We start from the raw sequence: 15,924 nt of genomic DNA on the forward strand, positions 1-15,924 counted from the left end.
TCCTTTATAGAATCAATCCATCTCTTGTTTGGTCTTCCTCTTTTTCTACTCCCTTCTGTTTTCCCCAGCGTTATTTTGTAATGAATCATGTCTTCTTATTATGCGTCTAAAGTATGGTAACCTCAGTTTCATCATTTTAGCTTCTAGTGATAGTTCTGGTTTAATTTGTTCTAAGACCCAATTATTTGTCTTTTTCGCGGTCCATGGTACACACAAAGCTCTCCTCCAACACCACATTGCAAATGAGTTGATTTTTCTCTTACCCACTTTTTTCACTGTCCAGCTTTCACATCCATACATAGAGATTGGGAATACCATGGTCTGAATGATCCAGACTTTAGTGTTCAGTGATACATGTTTGCATTTGAGGACCTTTTCTAGTTTTCTCATAGCTGCCCTCCCCAGTCCTAGCCTCCTTCCGATTTCTTGACTGTTGTTTCCATTTTGGTTAATGACTGTGCCAAGATATTGATAATCCTTGACAAGTTCAATGTCCTCATTGTCAACTTTAATGTTGCATAAATCTTTAGTTGTCATTACTTTAGTCTTTTAGATGTTTAGTTGTAGTCCTGCATTTGTGCTTTCCTCTTTAACTTTCATCAGCGTTTGTTTCAAATCATTACTGGTTTCTGCTAGTAGTATGGTATCATCTGCATATCTTAAATTATTATTGATATTTCTCCCTCCAATTTTCACACCACCTTCATCTTGGTCCAATCCTGCTTTCTGTACCAGGGTTAAATCCCCACATAGCCATGAAGCTCACTGGGTGACCTTGGGCCAGTCACTGCCTCTCAGCCTCATGAAAACCCTACGCCATAAGTCGGAATCGACTTGAAGGCAGTACGTTTACGTTTAATGATGTGCTGTTTGCATATTTCCTATTCTCTGAATTGTTACTATTTTTCTGAAGTTGTCGTGTAATGGATCCTCTGCAAAAATATGAAATTGTAGAAAATTCATGCTGAAAATTATGGCTGATCTCAACATGGTAACCGTCTCTTCCAATCTTTCACCACAGGCTACCACTGCCAGGTGCATCTTCTCATAAGGTTGTTTTTTCAGAAAATCGTATCTAACAACAGAAACAAGCAGAAATCGTTTCCAGATGTAAACATACTTACATTGCATCTGTAGTCATGATGCGAAGGCCCAGAAATAAACTGGATTTTTTTGGGGGGGGGGAGTTTTCCTCCCTCAAATCTTTCCAGGCCTTTGTATCTCTAATCTGTAAGAGGAAGATTATCTGTATAAGTTGCACATATTTTATGTCACATACACCCCTGTCTCACACCCTTTCCAATTGGGGACCAATCAGTTTCTCCATATTCTGTCCTTACAGTAGCCTCTTGTGCAGAGTATAAGTTGCGTATCAGGACAATCAGATGCTGTGGCACCCCCATTTCTTTTAAAGCATTCCATAGTTTCTCATGAGTTACACAATCAAAGGCTTTGCTGTAATCTATGATTTTCTTCTGAAATTCCTGGGTCTGTTCCATAATCCAATGTATGTGTCCGATATAATCTCTGGTACCTCTTCCCTTTCTAAATCCAGCTTGGACATCTGGCATTTCTCACTCCATATATGGTAAGAGCTTTTGTTGTAGAATCTTACTTTACTTGCATGGGATATTAAGGCGATAGTTCGATAATTACTGCATTCCCTGAGATCCCCTTTCTTTGGAATTGGGATGTATATTGAATGCTTCCAGTCTGTGTGCCATTGTTTAGTTTTCTATATTTGCTGATAAATTTTTGTCAAAATTTGGACAGTATGCCATCTGTTCCTGGTGATTTGTTTCTTCCAAGTATTTTAAGAGCAGCTTTCATCTCACATTCTAAAATTTCTGGTTCTTCATCATACGGTTCCTCCATAAATGAATCTGTCATCCTTGCATCTCCTTTATAGAGTTCTTCATTGTATTGCTTCCATCTTCCTTTTATTTCATCTCAAGTCAGTGTGTTCCCCTGTTGATTATTCTTGGTTTAAGTTTCCCTTTCATTTCTCTAATCTTTTGGAATAGGGCTCTTGTTCTTCCCTTTTTGTTGTCCTCTTCTATTTCTATACAATAATTATTGTAATAATTCTCTTTGTCCCTACGTACTAGTCGCTGTAGTGTTGCATTTAGGGTTCTAACCGTGTTTCTATTTCCTTTTGCTTTTGCTTTCCTTCTCTCTTTAACCATTTAAAGAGTTCATCCATTGAAGTCTTTCTCTCTTTTTAACTAGAGGTATTGTCTTTTTGCATTCTTCCCTGATAATGTCTCTGACTTCAATCCATAGTTCTTCTGGTTCTCTGTCAACTAAGTTTAAAGCCTCAAATCTCTTCCTTATTTGATCTTTATATTCTTCTGGGATGTTATTTAAATTATGTTTTGGCATTATGATTGCTTTGTTGTTGTTCTCCAGCTTTACTCTGATTTTCGATATTACCAGTTCATGATCTGTACTGCAGTCTGCTCCTGGTCTTGTCTTCGCAGAAAATATGGAACTTCTCCATCTTCTGCTACCAATTACATAATCAATTTGATTTCTACATTAACCATTTGGTGATGTCGACATGCACAGTCGTCTTTTTGGTTGCTCAAAAAATGTGTTTGCAAGAAACAAATTATTGGCTTCACAGAATTCAATAAGTCTTTCTCCTGCTTCATTTCTATCTCCTAAGCCCCATTTCCCCACAATTCCTAGTTCTTCTCTGTTCCCTACTTTTGCATTCCAGCCCCCCATGATTATCAGCACATCTTGTTTTGTTGTGTGATCAATTTCTTCATGTACTTCTGCGTAAAATCTCTCCAATTCCTCTTCTTCTGCATTTGCTGTTGGAGCATAGACTTGGATGATGGTTATGTTAATAGGTTTCCTGTTAAATATTGATATCACTCACTCAGACCTTGCGTTGTAGCTCCTAATTGCTTTTGCTACATCACTTCTCATTATTAAAGCAACCCCGTTTCTTCTTAATTTCTCATTTCCTGCATAAAATATTTTGTAGTTGTCTGATTGAAAATGTCCCATTCCTGTCCATTTTAATTCACTCATGCCAAGTACTGTAATGTTGATACATTCCATTTCTTGCTTGACAATTTCTAACTTTCCCTGGTTCACGCTTCTCACATTACATGTTCCTATTGTGTTGTACAACTCTGGACTCTCCTTTTGCATCTGTGTGCATCAGCCTCTGGGATTCCTTTCGGCTTTGACCCAGCTGCATCATTAGTCACAGCGCTACTCATACTTGTCCTTTGTTCTTCCTCAGGAGCTCAGTGAGTGCCTTCTGACCTGGGGGTCTCATCTTCCAGCACTATCTCGTGTTTCATTTTGGATACTCTGTTCATAGGGCTTTCGTGGTGAGAGATATTCAGAGGTGGTTTACCATTGCCTTCCTCTGAGTTTGGATGCATCTTAGTCTGGTGCCTCAGCTTTGACCATTCTGCCTTGGATGCCCCTGCTAGGAGTATAGCCTCTGTCTAGACTCCTGACAGCATTGCTCTCAGCTTCTTCGACACTCTCAAACTTCCTCACCACATTAAGGTGTGCATCCTAGAGGGGGTACTGCATAATAATAGCCTGTTAAAGAAATAATACAGCTGGTATAGCACAGTGGGGAGAAGAGCCTGGCTGGGAGTCCAGAGGCTGGGAGTTCAAATCCCCGCTTGTGTCTCCTGGGTGACAAGGGCCAGCTAAAGATCACCCCCAGAGGGAGTGGCTCAGGGGTTACGTGCCCTGCCACCTGTGCAGCCGTGGGCAAGCTGCAGAGTCCCAAGGAGCCCAGTTGCCCCCCAGCTGGCAGTTGCAGACAAGGAAGGGGCTGGCTTGTGCAGCTGTGGCAAGCTGAGCAGGCCCTAGCCAGCTGGGGAGGACTAGCCTCAGAGGGAGGCAAGGGTAAACCCCCTCTGAATGCCGCTTACCATGAAAACCCTATTCATAGGGTCGCCATAAGTCAGGATCCACTTGAAGCCAGTCCATTTTCAAAGAAATAATAGGAACCCAGCAGTGTAGATGCCAATCTAACCAGAAGGTGGCGCAACTATTCTATTTTACGGGAAGCTTCCCATTTCTGTAAAAACACTGACTGCTTTAGCAAGTCTCTGTGTGTAGCTGCCACTTGCTTAATCAATTCATATAACTGTATATAAACCAGCATTTCAGTTACAAAAAATATGTTTCTTTCTGACAGTAATCAGCTGCCCTATTACAGAACTTAAAATTATTAAAAGAACATTCAGAAGCATATGCCTCTGCACTGGATGAGTAATAAAACTGGCGGTGTACAGGGATTTTTGCTGACAGTAGGTGTCCCCATAGGATGCAATTCAGTGATGGTAATTGGCTATTACTGAACATGCTGTTCTTAGGTGACAGACTTTTTCTGAAATTGTTTGCTAAGTATAGGTCCTTTAGTTCTGCTATAACTTAAGTGATCACACTTGAAAATGTCTTGGGTTTTACCTTTTCCTTGCCTAAGTTTCAAGCATGGAGTATTTATAGCCAGTTCATTTTCTCATTTTTATCTGCAGTGATGTGCTTGAAAAATACTCTTAAAATACTTTGCAGAATCTGGCATAAGTGGCCTGCTCAGAAGGGTTTTGGTTTACACACTAACCACTCTTGCAGTGCAGATCCACATCCACATCCCCCTTTTTCCTTGAAGAAGGCTAGGACTGGGGAGGGCAGCTATGAGAGAACTAGAAAAGGTCCTCAAATGCAAAGATGTATCACTGAACACTAAAGTCAGGATCATTCAGACCATGGTATTCCCCATCTCTATGTATGGATGTGAAAGTTGGACAGTGAAAAAAGCGGATAAGAGAAAAATCAACTCATTTGAAATGTGGTGTTGGAGGAGAGTGATGGGGAATTTTGTAGTTCATTGGACTGGGGGTCCTTGAGTAAAATCGAAGACCACAGGCTTTCAGCAAAAACGTAGGCCTTTATTGGATGACAAGCATATGCTTGGTCAGTCTCCCTCTGACTGAGTAGAGAACTGCAACATGGCACTGGTTGCCTGGGATTTTTATACATTTCAGGACAAAGACTTTAGCATCTACCAATCAGGAGGTTACATATCAGTATGACATAGGCATTACAGTATTGCAAAAGGCATTGCACAGGCATCATGTCCTAGTGACCTTGGCAATGTTCAGTACTTCACATAAAAGTACATTTTTGCCATGAGCTGAGTACTCCAGCTAGTGAGCAATTTAGGTAAGCATTTTAGCTACTGCAATTCTTTCTACATCTTAGAGATACCAAGATGTTCAGCACAGTGTTATCAATTGTTTTGAGTACAAGTAGTCAGGGAAGACAGCTACAAGAAGAAAAGGGTTCTGGTTGGCTACTAAAATTATTAAATGTTAAACTAAACTATTAAAATGTTATAAATCTTTATAAACCTTTATAGCTTTATAAAATAATATATTTTGCTTATTGCTTGTATATAAGAATTTCCCCGACAAGAGCTTTGCACATACCATGGACTGTGAAAAAGACAAATAATTGGGTGCTAGAACAAATTAAACCAGAACTACCATTAGAAGCTAAAATGATGAAACTGAGGTTATCATACTTTGAACACATCATGAGAAGACATGATTCACTAGAAAAGGCAATAATGCTGGGGAAAACAGAAGGGAGTAGAAAAAGGGGAAGGCCAAACAAGAGATGGATTGATTCCGTCCGTAAGTTTAGACCTGAACTTACAAGATCTGAACAGGGTGGTTCATGACAGATGCTGTTGGAGATCGCTGATTCATAGGGTCACCATAAGTCATAGTCAACTTGAAGGCAGAGAACAACAACAATGCCAGAACTCTTTCTCTTTAAGTTAGGATTGGGAATATGTTAGGATATAGATTTGAACACACCTGTGTTTTGTATCTTAAATTTTATATATGAACTTGTTGTACTGCATTCTTGTTCAAATCCAAAACTTTTTTATAATTGTTCACAGTAAAATCTTATTATTTGACATAGATTTGTGTCACAGTACATTTGTGAGTCTTAGAACTGCTTCTATACACTTTCAGGCCTGACTCCCACAGAGATTGCACTCCTCTTGGTGAGTATGTTTTTAGGATTCATAGATGAGTGCACATATCTGTGGATCCTTACAAACATATATAACAAGTGTTCCAAAGGATGGGTGTTACAGTGTAGAAGGCTCCAGCCCAGGAATAGGGAAAGTGTGGCACTCCACATGTGGGAGTCCAGCTTGCATAAGTCTTGGCTGCATAGCCAGTGGCCGGCCATGATGAGAGTTGTAGACCAACAACATCTGGAGGGTCACAGGTGGGATTCCCTCCCTATGAATGGAGGAAGAACCATATGCACAAAAATATTATCAAAGATATGCTGGTCCCAGACCACGCCCAATTTAGAGGTGATAATCAGAAGCATGAATTGTGCTCAAAAAATCACAGAAAGCCAGTGCAGATGCGTGCACTGGTCTTGAATACTGAGGCATGTGTGATCTTACAAGGGTTACAAAATGCAGTTTTCTGGATAATATTTGATGGCAGCTCCTCATAAGGGCACTGCAATAATCAGTCCTATAGGCTGTACAGAAAGCTGTTCTCTGTGTGCTCGGGGCAGATAACCAGAAGTTACTGGCTAACTTTCTTGTGACATGGGTGTATATTCTGACTTGGGCAACTGGCAGACTTTTATCAATGAGTCAATTTAATGTCTGGGATCCTCCCCCCACCGCATACAGTGTCCTAAAGGTTCATGTTTTTAAAATGCAATTAATTTGAGATAATTGAAGATTTGTACTTACCCATTTTGTTTAACAATTTTAGTCTGGAAATTTTTCATAAGTTAAGTTTTTGGAGAGGAGCTAAACTGCTGTATCCTTGCCCCTACGCAGCCTCTGTTATGTTCTTGCAATTGTTCCAACTTAAGACACTGCTTCTCCACCTGTATGAGAGGACGATTAAAATGATTATGAAATGTAAACATTGCAAGGATGCAACACTGTATTTTTTTATTTTAAAAGTATTCCAGAGAAGACATCTGTCGCAATCTAGGTACTTTACATTTAAACTGCATGAAATAAATATGAAGTTAAGGATTTGCAGGGTAATGCACTGCAGTTTGGAAAAGAGGCTACTAGATTCTGTCTTAGCTTTAATGTTGCTTTTGTGTTGAAGAATGATATGACGACGGCAAGGTTGCGATGGGAAGAAACTCTCATGCCATTGCTGAAAAAGTATAAGTTGAATATAACATGGGGCGATCAGGATCTTCTGAACATTATGTTTTTTCATAATCCAGGTGAGCTGCTCTTTTGGAATTTGAATCACACATCTCAGTATGCTACTCCTATTTGGGCCACATAATGTTTTTGTTTGAAATTAATTTACGTGCTCTTTCTTTAAGAGCATGTAAATGTTAATGAGATTTCAGTTTAACTTTGTATAGTACAGCTGCTGTAAAATGGTAGCAACAGGGTTGCCATCAAATTCAACCCAAGGCAGACTTAGAAGCTGATTTGGTGGTTCCTCCTATAGTTGAGGCCTCATTTTAACTGGGGTTCAGATACAACATCAGCCATTTCTTCTTCACATACTTTCACCTGTGTGTAATTCGCTGCTTTGCATGTTGCTGAGTGAAAGCTAGGGCTGGAAAATTATTTGGTAAATACAGTGCCTGTTGAACCCCAAAGAGCTTTTCACAAGGGCTAGATTTTAGTTAATATTGTACTGCTTGAAATGTGTTAGAGACAAATTTCATATTGGCATTCCAGTGACATGGATGTAATTGAAACTCTGGGCCATTTTTGCTGACATGCCCACTACCTAATGATGTTGCATTAAAATCACACCTTCCCTGGGGCTATTTAAGACCCATATATACCCTAAGGGAAAGCAGACGCCAGAATGCCCAGGCCAGGGAACACATAATCACTGGAAAGGCCTGTCAACAGCCTAAGAGAACTGGTGGAGCAGGCCTACCTCCCCTGGGGTGACTGAAAACCTGTGCGCTCCGAAGGAAGGCAGAAGAGGAGAAGCCCAGGGCAGGGCGCTAGTGCCATCAGCTTCTGAAATAGGCCTGAGAATATTTTATACAATTTGTTTGTACTAATATATTAAAACTGTAAACTGCCTTTGTTACCTTGGCAGAAAAGTGGTAATATAAAGAAGATAGAATATATTTCATGAAATTACAATTCTATATTTGTCTAGTAGAAATGGAATTAATTTCATGCAAACACCTGCTAGCACAAAAAGGCTTATGGTAACTGTATACATGTCAATTAGGGTTTTATCCCATCTGTTTAATTAAAATGTTGGTTGAGATCCAATGTAGTGCTCTCTTCCCTCTCCCCATGCACCCCCATAATATGTTCTGCAGGGTTGAGGGGGGGTGGGAGAAGAGAAAAGAAACCAAAAGTCCTTTTGCACAAGCAGGCCGCACATTGTGCAGGCAGGCACACCTCACTGGATGATTGTCTTCTCTTGTATAAACCACCAAATGCCAAAAAGAAACTTGAAATTGAACCAGTTTGCCTCTAATCACTGTGGTGTGGTTGTGGTGGTTGTTTTTGCACAGAAAGCCTTTTTGTTTTTCCTTGCCAATGGAACTATCGGCCTGACCACTGTATTTATGGAAGCAATTGCCACCAGGCTGAAAAAGAAGGAATATTCATCCTTCATGGAAACAGAGGTGTTTACCATGATGAGAAACAACCAGCTTTTCGAGCTCTCTATGATGCAATAAAAAATGTAAGTATATGAATCTCTAATCTCGTCTGTGAATTAACATCTTTATTGATGTTAACTTCTAGGATTAAAAATAATCACTTGAAATCTAATTCTGTCCTTTTTATGTACAGTAATACCTGTTAATAAATTTTTCAGGAATGAGGCTCCTTTTAACTAAGGCTTTTTTTAAAGGTGAAACTGACTAGCTTTGCTTTGCTATGGATAAACCTTCAAGCCTGTGTCTTTGCTTTAAGGTGAAACTAATCAGCCTGTGAGTTTGCTTTGCATTACAAAGATCTCTTGCTTTCTGCCAGGGCTGGGGAGGGAAGGATCCAATACCATTCAGAGGAGGAGGGTGTGGGTGTGGGTGCTGGGTAGGCACCCTTTAAAGCTCCTGTTGAAGTTGCCCCCACCATCAATGAGCGGGCGTAGGAACCTGTCCCTGTTCTGTCCCTGTTAATCCTCCCTCCGGTACCGAAGTGTCTGTTAAAGAAGCAGTGTCCAGGAACACATCTACTTTGTTAAGTGAGGTATTACTGTATCTCCCCTTTAACGTCTCAGTTAACATTTATACAAACAAGACTTCAAGCTGTATTTGACCAACATTTATCAATTAACCTGTGAAGTAGACATTCCAAGAAGTTTATGCTCAAGTTTCAGGAAACACCTTCTATGAAAGATCTTGATGTCTAAGTACAGCGTAAGGTATATAGTATTAAGTAAGTTTTGAAAGGAAGTGAGACTGTGGACTTCCTGAAGTTTGGAGTGTACAGATTAAGGTTTTGATTTTCCATTTGGCTTCCATTATCTGAAGGAGGGAAGAGATCCCCTTATAGTTGCTGCACAACATTCAGCTCTAGAACGGGTAGGGAACCTTTTTGGCTCCATGGGCCAGATCCTTAACAGGATCATCCTCGTGGGCCAAATTTGACAGGTGGGCAGAGCTAGCCAAGCTAAGGATAGCGGCGTCCCTCTCCCCGGGGGGGGGGAGGCTGCCAGGCTGCAACCCTGGCAGGCTGCAGGCTGCTCCTCTTGGCTTGGCTTTTACGTGCACAGGCACCTGGTTGGCCACTGTGAGAACAGGATGCTGGACTAGATGGGCCACTGGCCTGATCCAGCAGGCTCTTCTTATGTTCTTATGTTGTTCTTATGTGCAAGAGAAATCCTCTAGGAGCGGCTCTGCAAAAAGCCAGGGGAAGAAAATGGCAGTGGATGAGCAAACATCCACCTCCTTCCTCCTCTCTCGCTAAGCCTGCCCTGAGCCACAGGGCAGTCCTTGGAGGAGGGAAGGGGTGGATTTTTGCTCAGCCCCCACAGGTTTCTTCCCTTGGCTTTTTGGAGATCTGCTGCAAGAGGGATCCCTCAGGTGCAGGGTGCGATGCTTGTAAAATACCAGCTTCTTTCTCCCAAATGCCCATCTGGGAGGGACGGGGAAGAAGCCTGTATTTTATAGGCAATGTGAGTGAGCAAAGTTCCTCTACAGATAGATCTGAAAAAAACAAAGAAGCCACCTCTTTTTTGCAGATCCAATGAGGGAGCTTTTCCTGAGCATAGCCAGTACTTGTCTATTTGACTGCATGTGCTTGTTTCAGGTGCGCACAGCCAAAGTGAACAGGATTTAACCGCTGCTTGTCAGCTGAATCCTGCTGCTTTGGCTGCAGGTGCCTATTCCCTGCTGGGAGCAGCCAACTCAGAACTGAACCCTGTCCTCCTGCCCATCAGCTGATACCATAAGTGACATCACAAGTGATGTCAGCTAATGGGCAGGAGGGCGTGATGTGGGGGAAATGGCCTTGCAGGCCAAATTGTACCCCTTGAACAGCCAAGATGGGTCTGCAGGCTAGACATTCATCACCTCTGCTCTAGAACATCAGTGTGGCAGGATGCCAGAGGGAATGCTGGTAGTTCCCACCACTCCCAATCACAACGGGGCTATGTGACAACTCTTTTATTCCATTTACATTGTTGACATTAGCAAGTGGTGCTTCAGTACTGGAATGCTCAATTTTATTCTCTCTCAAATGTTTATTCCTGTCTCATATCTGTATAACTTAGTTTAATTTGTGCAGTCTATAATATAGAAATGCTCACACAGATCTTTCATGCCTGGCATAACTGTTCAGCTTACTTGTTCTCCAAATACATTTTCTAATAAACAATCAGTACAGTATTTCAGCATGCTCAGTGAAGAGCTGTAAAATGCAGCAATATTGCTCATTTCAGTATTCATCCTATGTTGCATGTAACCTTCAAAGATCAATTAATGGTGCTTTGTTGCATGTTTATATCGGTATAAACATGAAGAAAAGTACTATTGGGGGCTTTAGAATACCCTTCACTAAAAGAAAATGCATCCTGTTAGGCATACACTTTTATTGTTCCTTTGAATATTGCCAGAAAAATATTAAGAAAATCTCTCAGCTTTATTTACGATTAGTTATTGTTTATGCATAAGGCAGAGAAAACATGTAGATCTATACTTACCTGATGCCAGCAAGATTAGCAACATTATTTTATTTTGAAATGTTAATTGCATATTACTTGGTTTTTAACGTAGTAAAATAACCTATAACTCTGAATTAATGACTGTTTTTACTTCCAGTTTCCTTTAAATACTGTGTATGCTTGTACATAATTCAGTTTAATGAAGCTACCCCATCTTTATTGGTACTATAGATTACTTTTCCCCTACTGTTTCAACTCAATAAGAGCTATATATTATTTTAAAGAATTCCATACTGAGATAATTATACATATTTCAGGCCAAAGCTACAACATGGCAAGTATGTGAGCATGTCACTTAGCCCATTCATTCAGGTGTCTGACACTCATTTTTAGATTTATTTGCCCTTCTAGGTAAAACAATTTTGCATTCGTAGAATCATAGAATAGTAGAGTTGGAAGGGGCCTATAAGGCCATCAAGTCCAACCCCCTGCTCAATGCAGGAATCCAAATCAGAGCATTCCCGACAGATGGCTGTCCAGCTGCCTCTTGAATGCCTCCAGTGTCGGAGAGCCCACTACCTCTCAAGGTAATTGATTCCATTGTCGTATGGCTCTAACAGTTAGGAAGTTTTTCCTGATGTCCAGTCGAAATCTGGCTTCCTGCAAGTTGAGCCCATTATTCCGTGTCCTGCACTCTGGGATGACTGAGAAGAGACAACCTTTCATGTACTTGAAGAGCGCTATCCTATCTCCCCTCAGTCTTCTCTTCTCCAGTCTAAACATGCCCAGTTCTTTCAGTCTCTCCTCATAGGGCTTTGTTTCCTGTCCCCTGATCACCTTTGTTGCCCTCCTCTGAACCTGTTCCAGTTTGTCGGCATCCTTCTTGAAGTGCGGAGATCAGAACTGGATGCAGATTCAAGATGAGGCCTAACCAGTGCTGAATAGAGGGGAACTAATACTTCACAAGATTTGGAAACTATATTTCTGTTAATGCAGCCTAATATAGCATTTGCCTTTTTTGCAGCCACATCACACTGTTGGCTCATACTCAGCTCTCATTCAACTTCATATAAGTTGACAATAATTGAATGTTTTGAGTGATGAAAATTTGTTGCAAACATGGCAGAGGCCTTTATCTATTACATTGTATTAATAATATTGTCATATTTGTACCAATACTTGTCTAAGTATTACTCTATTTAGAGACTTTCATAAAACTGAATATTTAGGGCAACAGTGGAAACTGATTTGGACAAGGCAGTACTGTCAGAATGATATGACTAAGTGTGACTTATTAACACAGTACTTCTAATTTCCTCTTCCCCAGTATTCATTTGGTGATGACCTGGTACATGCCTTGTTAATGCCCCTTGAACTGGAACTACAAAAGACGCAGCATACTTACTGTGGAAGAATATACAAAGTATTCACAAAACGGCTAACAAAAAGCATTAGGGACATTTATGAAAGAAGATCTAAGGGAAGGTGACCTTGAGGGGCTCCCCAAACGTTTGAGTTAAACAACACAGATGTGAGAGAATATATGATGCCTGAAGGATATTCATGAACAAAATGGAATATTGCTCTCATCAGTAGTTACTTTTATGCTGAATGTGGACAAAATGAAGAAGATGCTGTTTATCTTGAAGAACTCTCTACAGGGGGGAAAAGGCATGCTGTGGAGACATTTTGAAAGTACACAACAGTGAATTGTAACAGTGAAGTGTTACTGAGTTTTGTATTCAGGTTTTTTCTGTTTTGTTCAGTTGCTTATAACCTCAAATGAACAAGATAAAAATGAAGGTCTTTATATTGTATAAATGACTGTATACTCTCTCATATCTAACCTAAAATTCTGATAAACTGTGAATGTAGCAGCAACAGAGTCAGCACTAACCTCACTTTAAAAGTGTGAGAACAAGTTGTTTACAAACCGCATAATTTTTCTGTTTTCACAGGAATCTGATGTGACTGATGACAATCTATATGTGCCTTTGTTTTCATCTCTTATATTTTAAAATATTTTGACAATCATGATTTACTTCTTTACCTGTAAACTGCACATAATACACAAGACTTCCACTCGAAATATGAATACCTAGCAGTGGAAACAAATCTGGCGTCATCTGTTCTTAAGGATATATTGCCATAATCTAGGATTGGGGAATTCGTGGCTCTTCAGATGTTGCCAAACTACAACTCCAAATGTCCCTGACCATTGGCCATGCTGACTGGAGCTTATGGGAGTTGGAGTCCAGGAACATCTGGAGGGCCACAGGTCCCCTCTCCTACTATACACAGAACAGCTGGGATCCAAAGAGCTACACAGGTGCATGAAAGACTTTGGCAAGGGCTTGCCCAATCAGTCTTCCTCCACCTCTATCCCTTGAACAAGGGAACCCATTGCCATGTCACAAACTGATTGTGGAAGTCTTAACGGTGTCAGAAGCAATTTGCTGTGTGGCATGGGGGCCATAGTTTGAGAAGTCCACACCCAAAGCCCCCTTGTTGGTGCAGAAATAGTGAGGTTCTTTGGGTCCTGGCCAACATTTTAACATGGTTGACCCATATTGCCAGAATGGCATGGCTGGATTTACTAGGGAGAAATATTATATAGATATTATGAATATAGTTTTTCTTAAATTTGAATAAGATTTTTATATAACTTTACTGGCCCTTCTGGAATTAAAAAAACATGGTGTGAAATATACTATAGTTTATTATGAAACTATTATATTAGGATAAGTGAATCCTGAGAGTTAAAATGCAAACTTACTCGCTTGCCTCTGCATACACTAGGCTTAATCATAAAGTAATGAGATATGGAGGATAGTTGCTCATCTTGATTTGACAGTTGTTTTATTGCCAAATATTTATTGCATATTTTGCAACAAAGCTTTAAAATGTTTGGCCAGTATCTGCTGTTACAAACCTCTGATTTCACTGGAACCATGATGATAATTCCATTATGCAGTGCTCTGGTGATAATATTTGTTTAGAATTAAAATATTTGTCATAATAATAGTAATAATTGCTGCAAAATAATGTACTGCATAAAATGCTATTTTATTACCATACTTAATTATTATAATATTGTATTACATATAGTGGGAATGAAATTGGTAGTATCTGAACGTAGAAGTTGTCCAACTGGATTTAGCTTCTTTAAAAGCTCTATTGCAGGGATAAAAAACCTGTGGCCTTCCAAATATTGCTCTCAACATCCCTGATAACTGGAGGTGGTTGGAATTGAAGTTCAACAACATCTGGAGGGCTGCAAGTTCCCTCTTCCTATTCTACTTTCTTGGCATGGGTTGACATCTCAGAACTTCAACAGCATACACCGCTGCTGAAAATGTGAAACTCTAAAAATGGAGGACATCTTTTCTTCTCCTTCCTGTAGCTACTAGTATATAATACAGAGAACATTTAGAAAAGTGCATATCCTGTACATGTTAAGATATGGAACTATTGTGTAACAAGTAAGATCTGCCACAAAATGTTGCGGTGTATATTCCTTCTAACAGTTCAGGCTGCCAGCCAGCCATTTCCTCCAGCCGTGGTATTTCACTCTCCCTCCCATTTCAGTTTTCCTTCCCAACTGACACTCAACATTCCATGGCTTGTTGGGCATAGCAGATTGTCTTCGGGCCTGTTTTGTGTTTTGGGGGGTGGAGTTATCCCTTTAGGATTTTTTAAAAAGTTGATTGTACCTGTGCAAACCTTGGGGTTCTCCCCACCCACTTGTCCCTGACTACACTAATACGTTCTCTTCTTTCCCAGTGCCTCTATTCCGGCTTCAATCCTGTTAGCTCTCCTCTCTGAGTTGCCGTTTAGAGGGGTGATACCTGGCTGCGTTTTTAGTTTTTATGTCTACTCAGCCAAAGCTAGTGTGGCCCAACTTTAATCATTGGCCACCCTTCAGCTCACAGTTGTTTTCAGGGCGGGGAGAAGAAAGGGCCATCCCCCATTTTGAAAAACGAGTTGGTCGATCTCCTAGAAGCCACCCATTGGGCATCCTGTCTCTCCATCTTTTGGAATATTGTTAGCGTATTTGTCCCAGTGAATGTCACGCTAAGAGTAAAATGATTTCCATATTTTGAAAACTAGTATTTGGCTCATTGAAAGGCATTGCCACCCTGGGCGCCTTTGGGAGGAAGGGTGGGCTGTTAATGTAATAAATAATAGCAATAAATAATTACCTGAGATGCTTTGTGTATAACTTTTGTACATCTAACTATCAGCATGTTTTATTGGAGCTTGAGCATAAAGGTGTTTTGATGTCTTGCTAAAAAGAAACACTCATTTTAATATTGAAACATGGGTATAGGTAGATATTAAGTTCTTATGAAGTCATGCTGTAATTTTATTTAAACAATAGTGTATATGTTCTCTTAGAAAATGAACAAACTTGCAGAAGCCAGCTGGTTCCCGTGCAAAGCATTGTTATAATTATTTTTACATAAACTGTTTTCTATTATTCTGTCTCTTGCCTGTTCTTTTAAGACGTAACCAGTGGTCAGTGTCTCTGGCACTTAAATTACATTTTTTCCAGTTTTATATGAATGTCAGAACATGTAGAACTGGAGGCCAGGATTCAAAACAGAACATGTGGAAATGCTTACATATGCCAGTGTACTCCAGAGCTTTTTATTAAAAGAAATACAGTTCCCCCTAGTCGGCTTATCACTTTTTCTGCTCTGATTGTATATTCTAGATGATGTAGGTATGTATGCTGCCATCTTAGAGTTTATGGACAGTTTCATTCCATTAG

At 40.2% G+C, this 15,924-nt stretch overlaps 1 protein-coding gene across 3 annotated transcripts in view; it reads left to right on the plus strand.

Moving 5' to 3' along the window:
- LOC133371294 (glucoside xylosyltransferase 1-like) overlaps positions 1 to 15,630 on the plus strand; it is a 35,722-nt gene extending 20,092 nt beyond the window's left edge. For all 3 annotated transcript variants that reach the window (XM_061598537.1, XM_061598539.1, XM_061598538.1), the window contains 3 exons: positions 7,152 to 7,275; positions 8,554 to 8,726; positions 12,478 to 15,630. In XM_061598537.1, the coding sequence (XP_061454521.1) occupies positions 7,152 to 7,275; positions 8,554 to 8,726; positions 12,478 to 12,639 (459 nt within the window). In that variant the 3' untranslated portion in view covers positions 12,640 to 15,630. The remainder of the gene's footprint in view (positions 1 to 7,151; positions 7,276 to 8,553; positions 8,727 to 12,477) is intronic.
- The last annotated feature ends 294 nt before the right edge of the window (positions 15,631 to 15,924 follow it).

Source organism: Rhineura floridana, chromosome 16 (assembly GCF_030035675.1).
Source record: "Rhineura floridana isolate rRhiFlo1 chromosome 16, rRhiFlo1.hap2, whole genome shotgun sequence".
Taxonomy (NCBI): domain Eukaryota; kingdom Metazoa; phylum Chordata; class Lepidosauria; order Squamata; family Rhineuridae; genus Rhineura; species Rhineura floridana.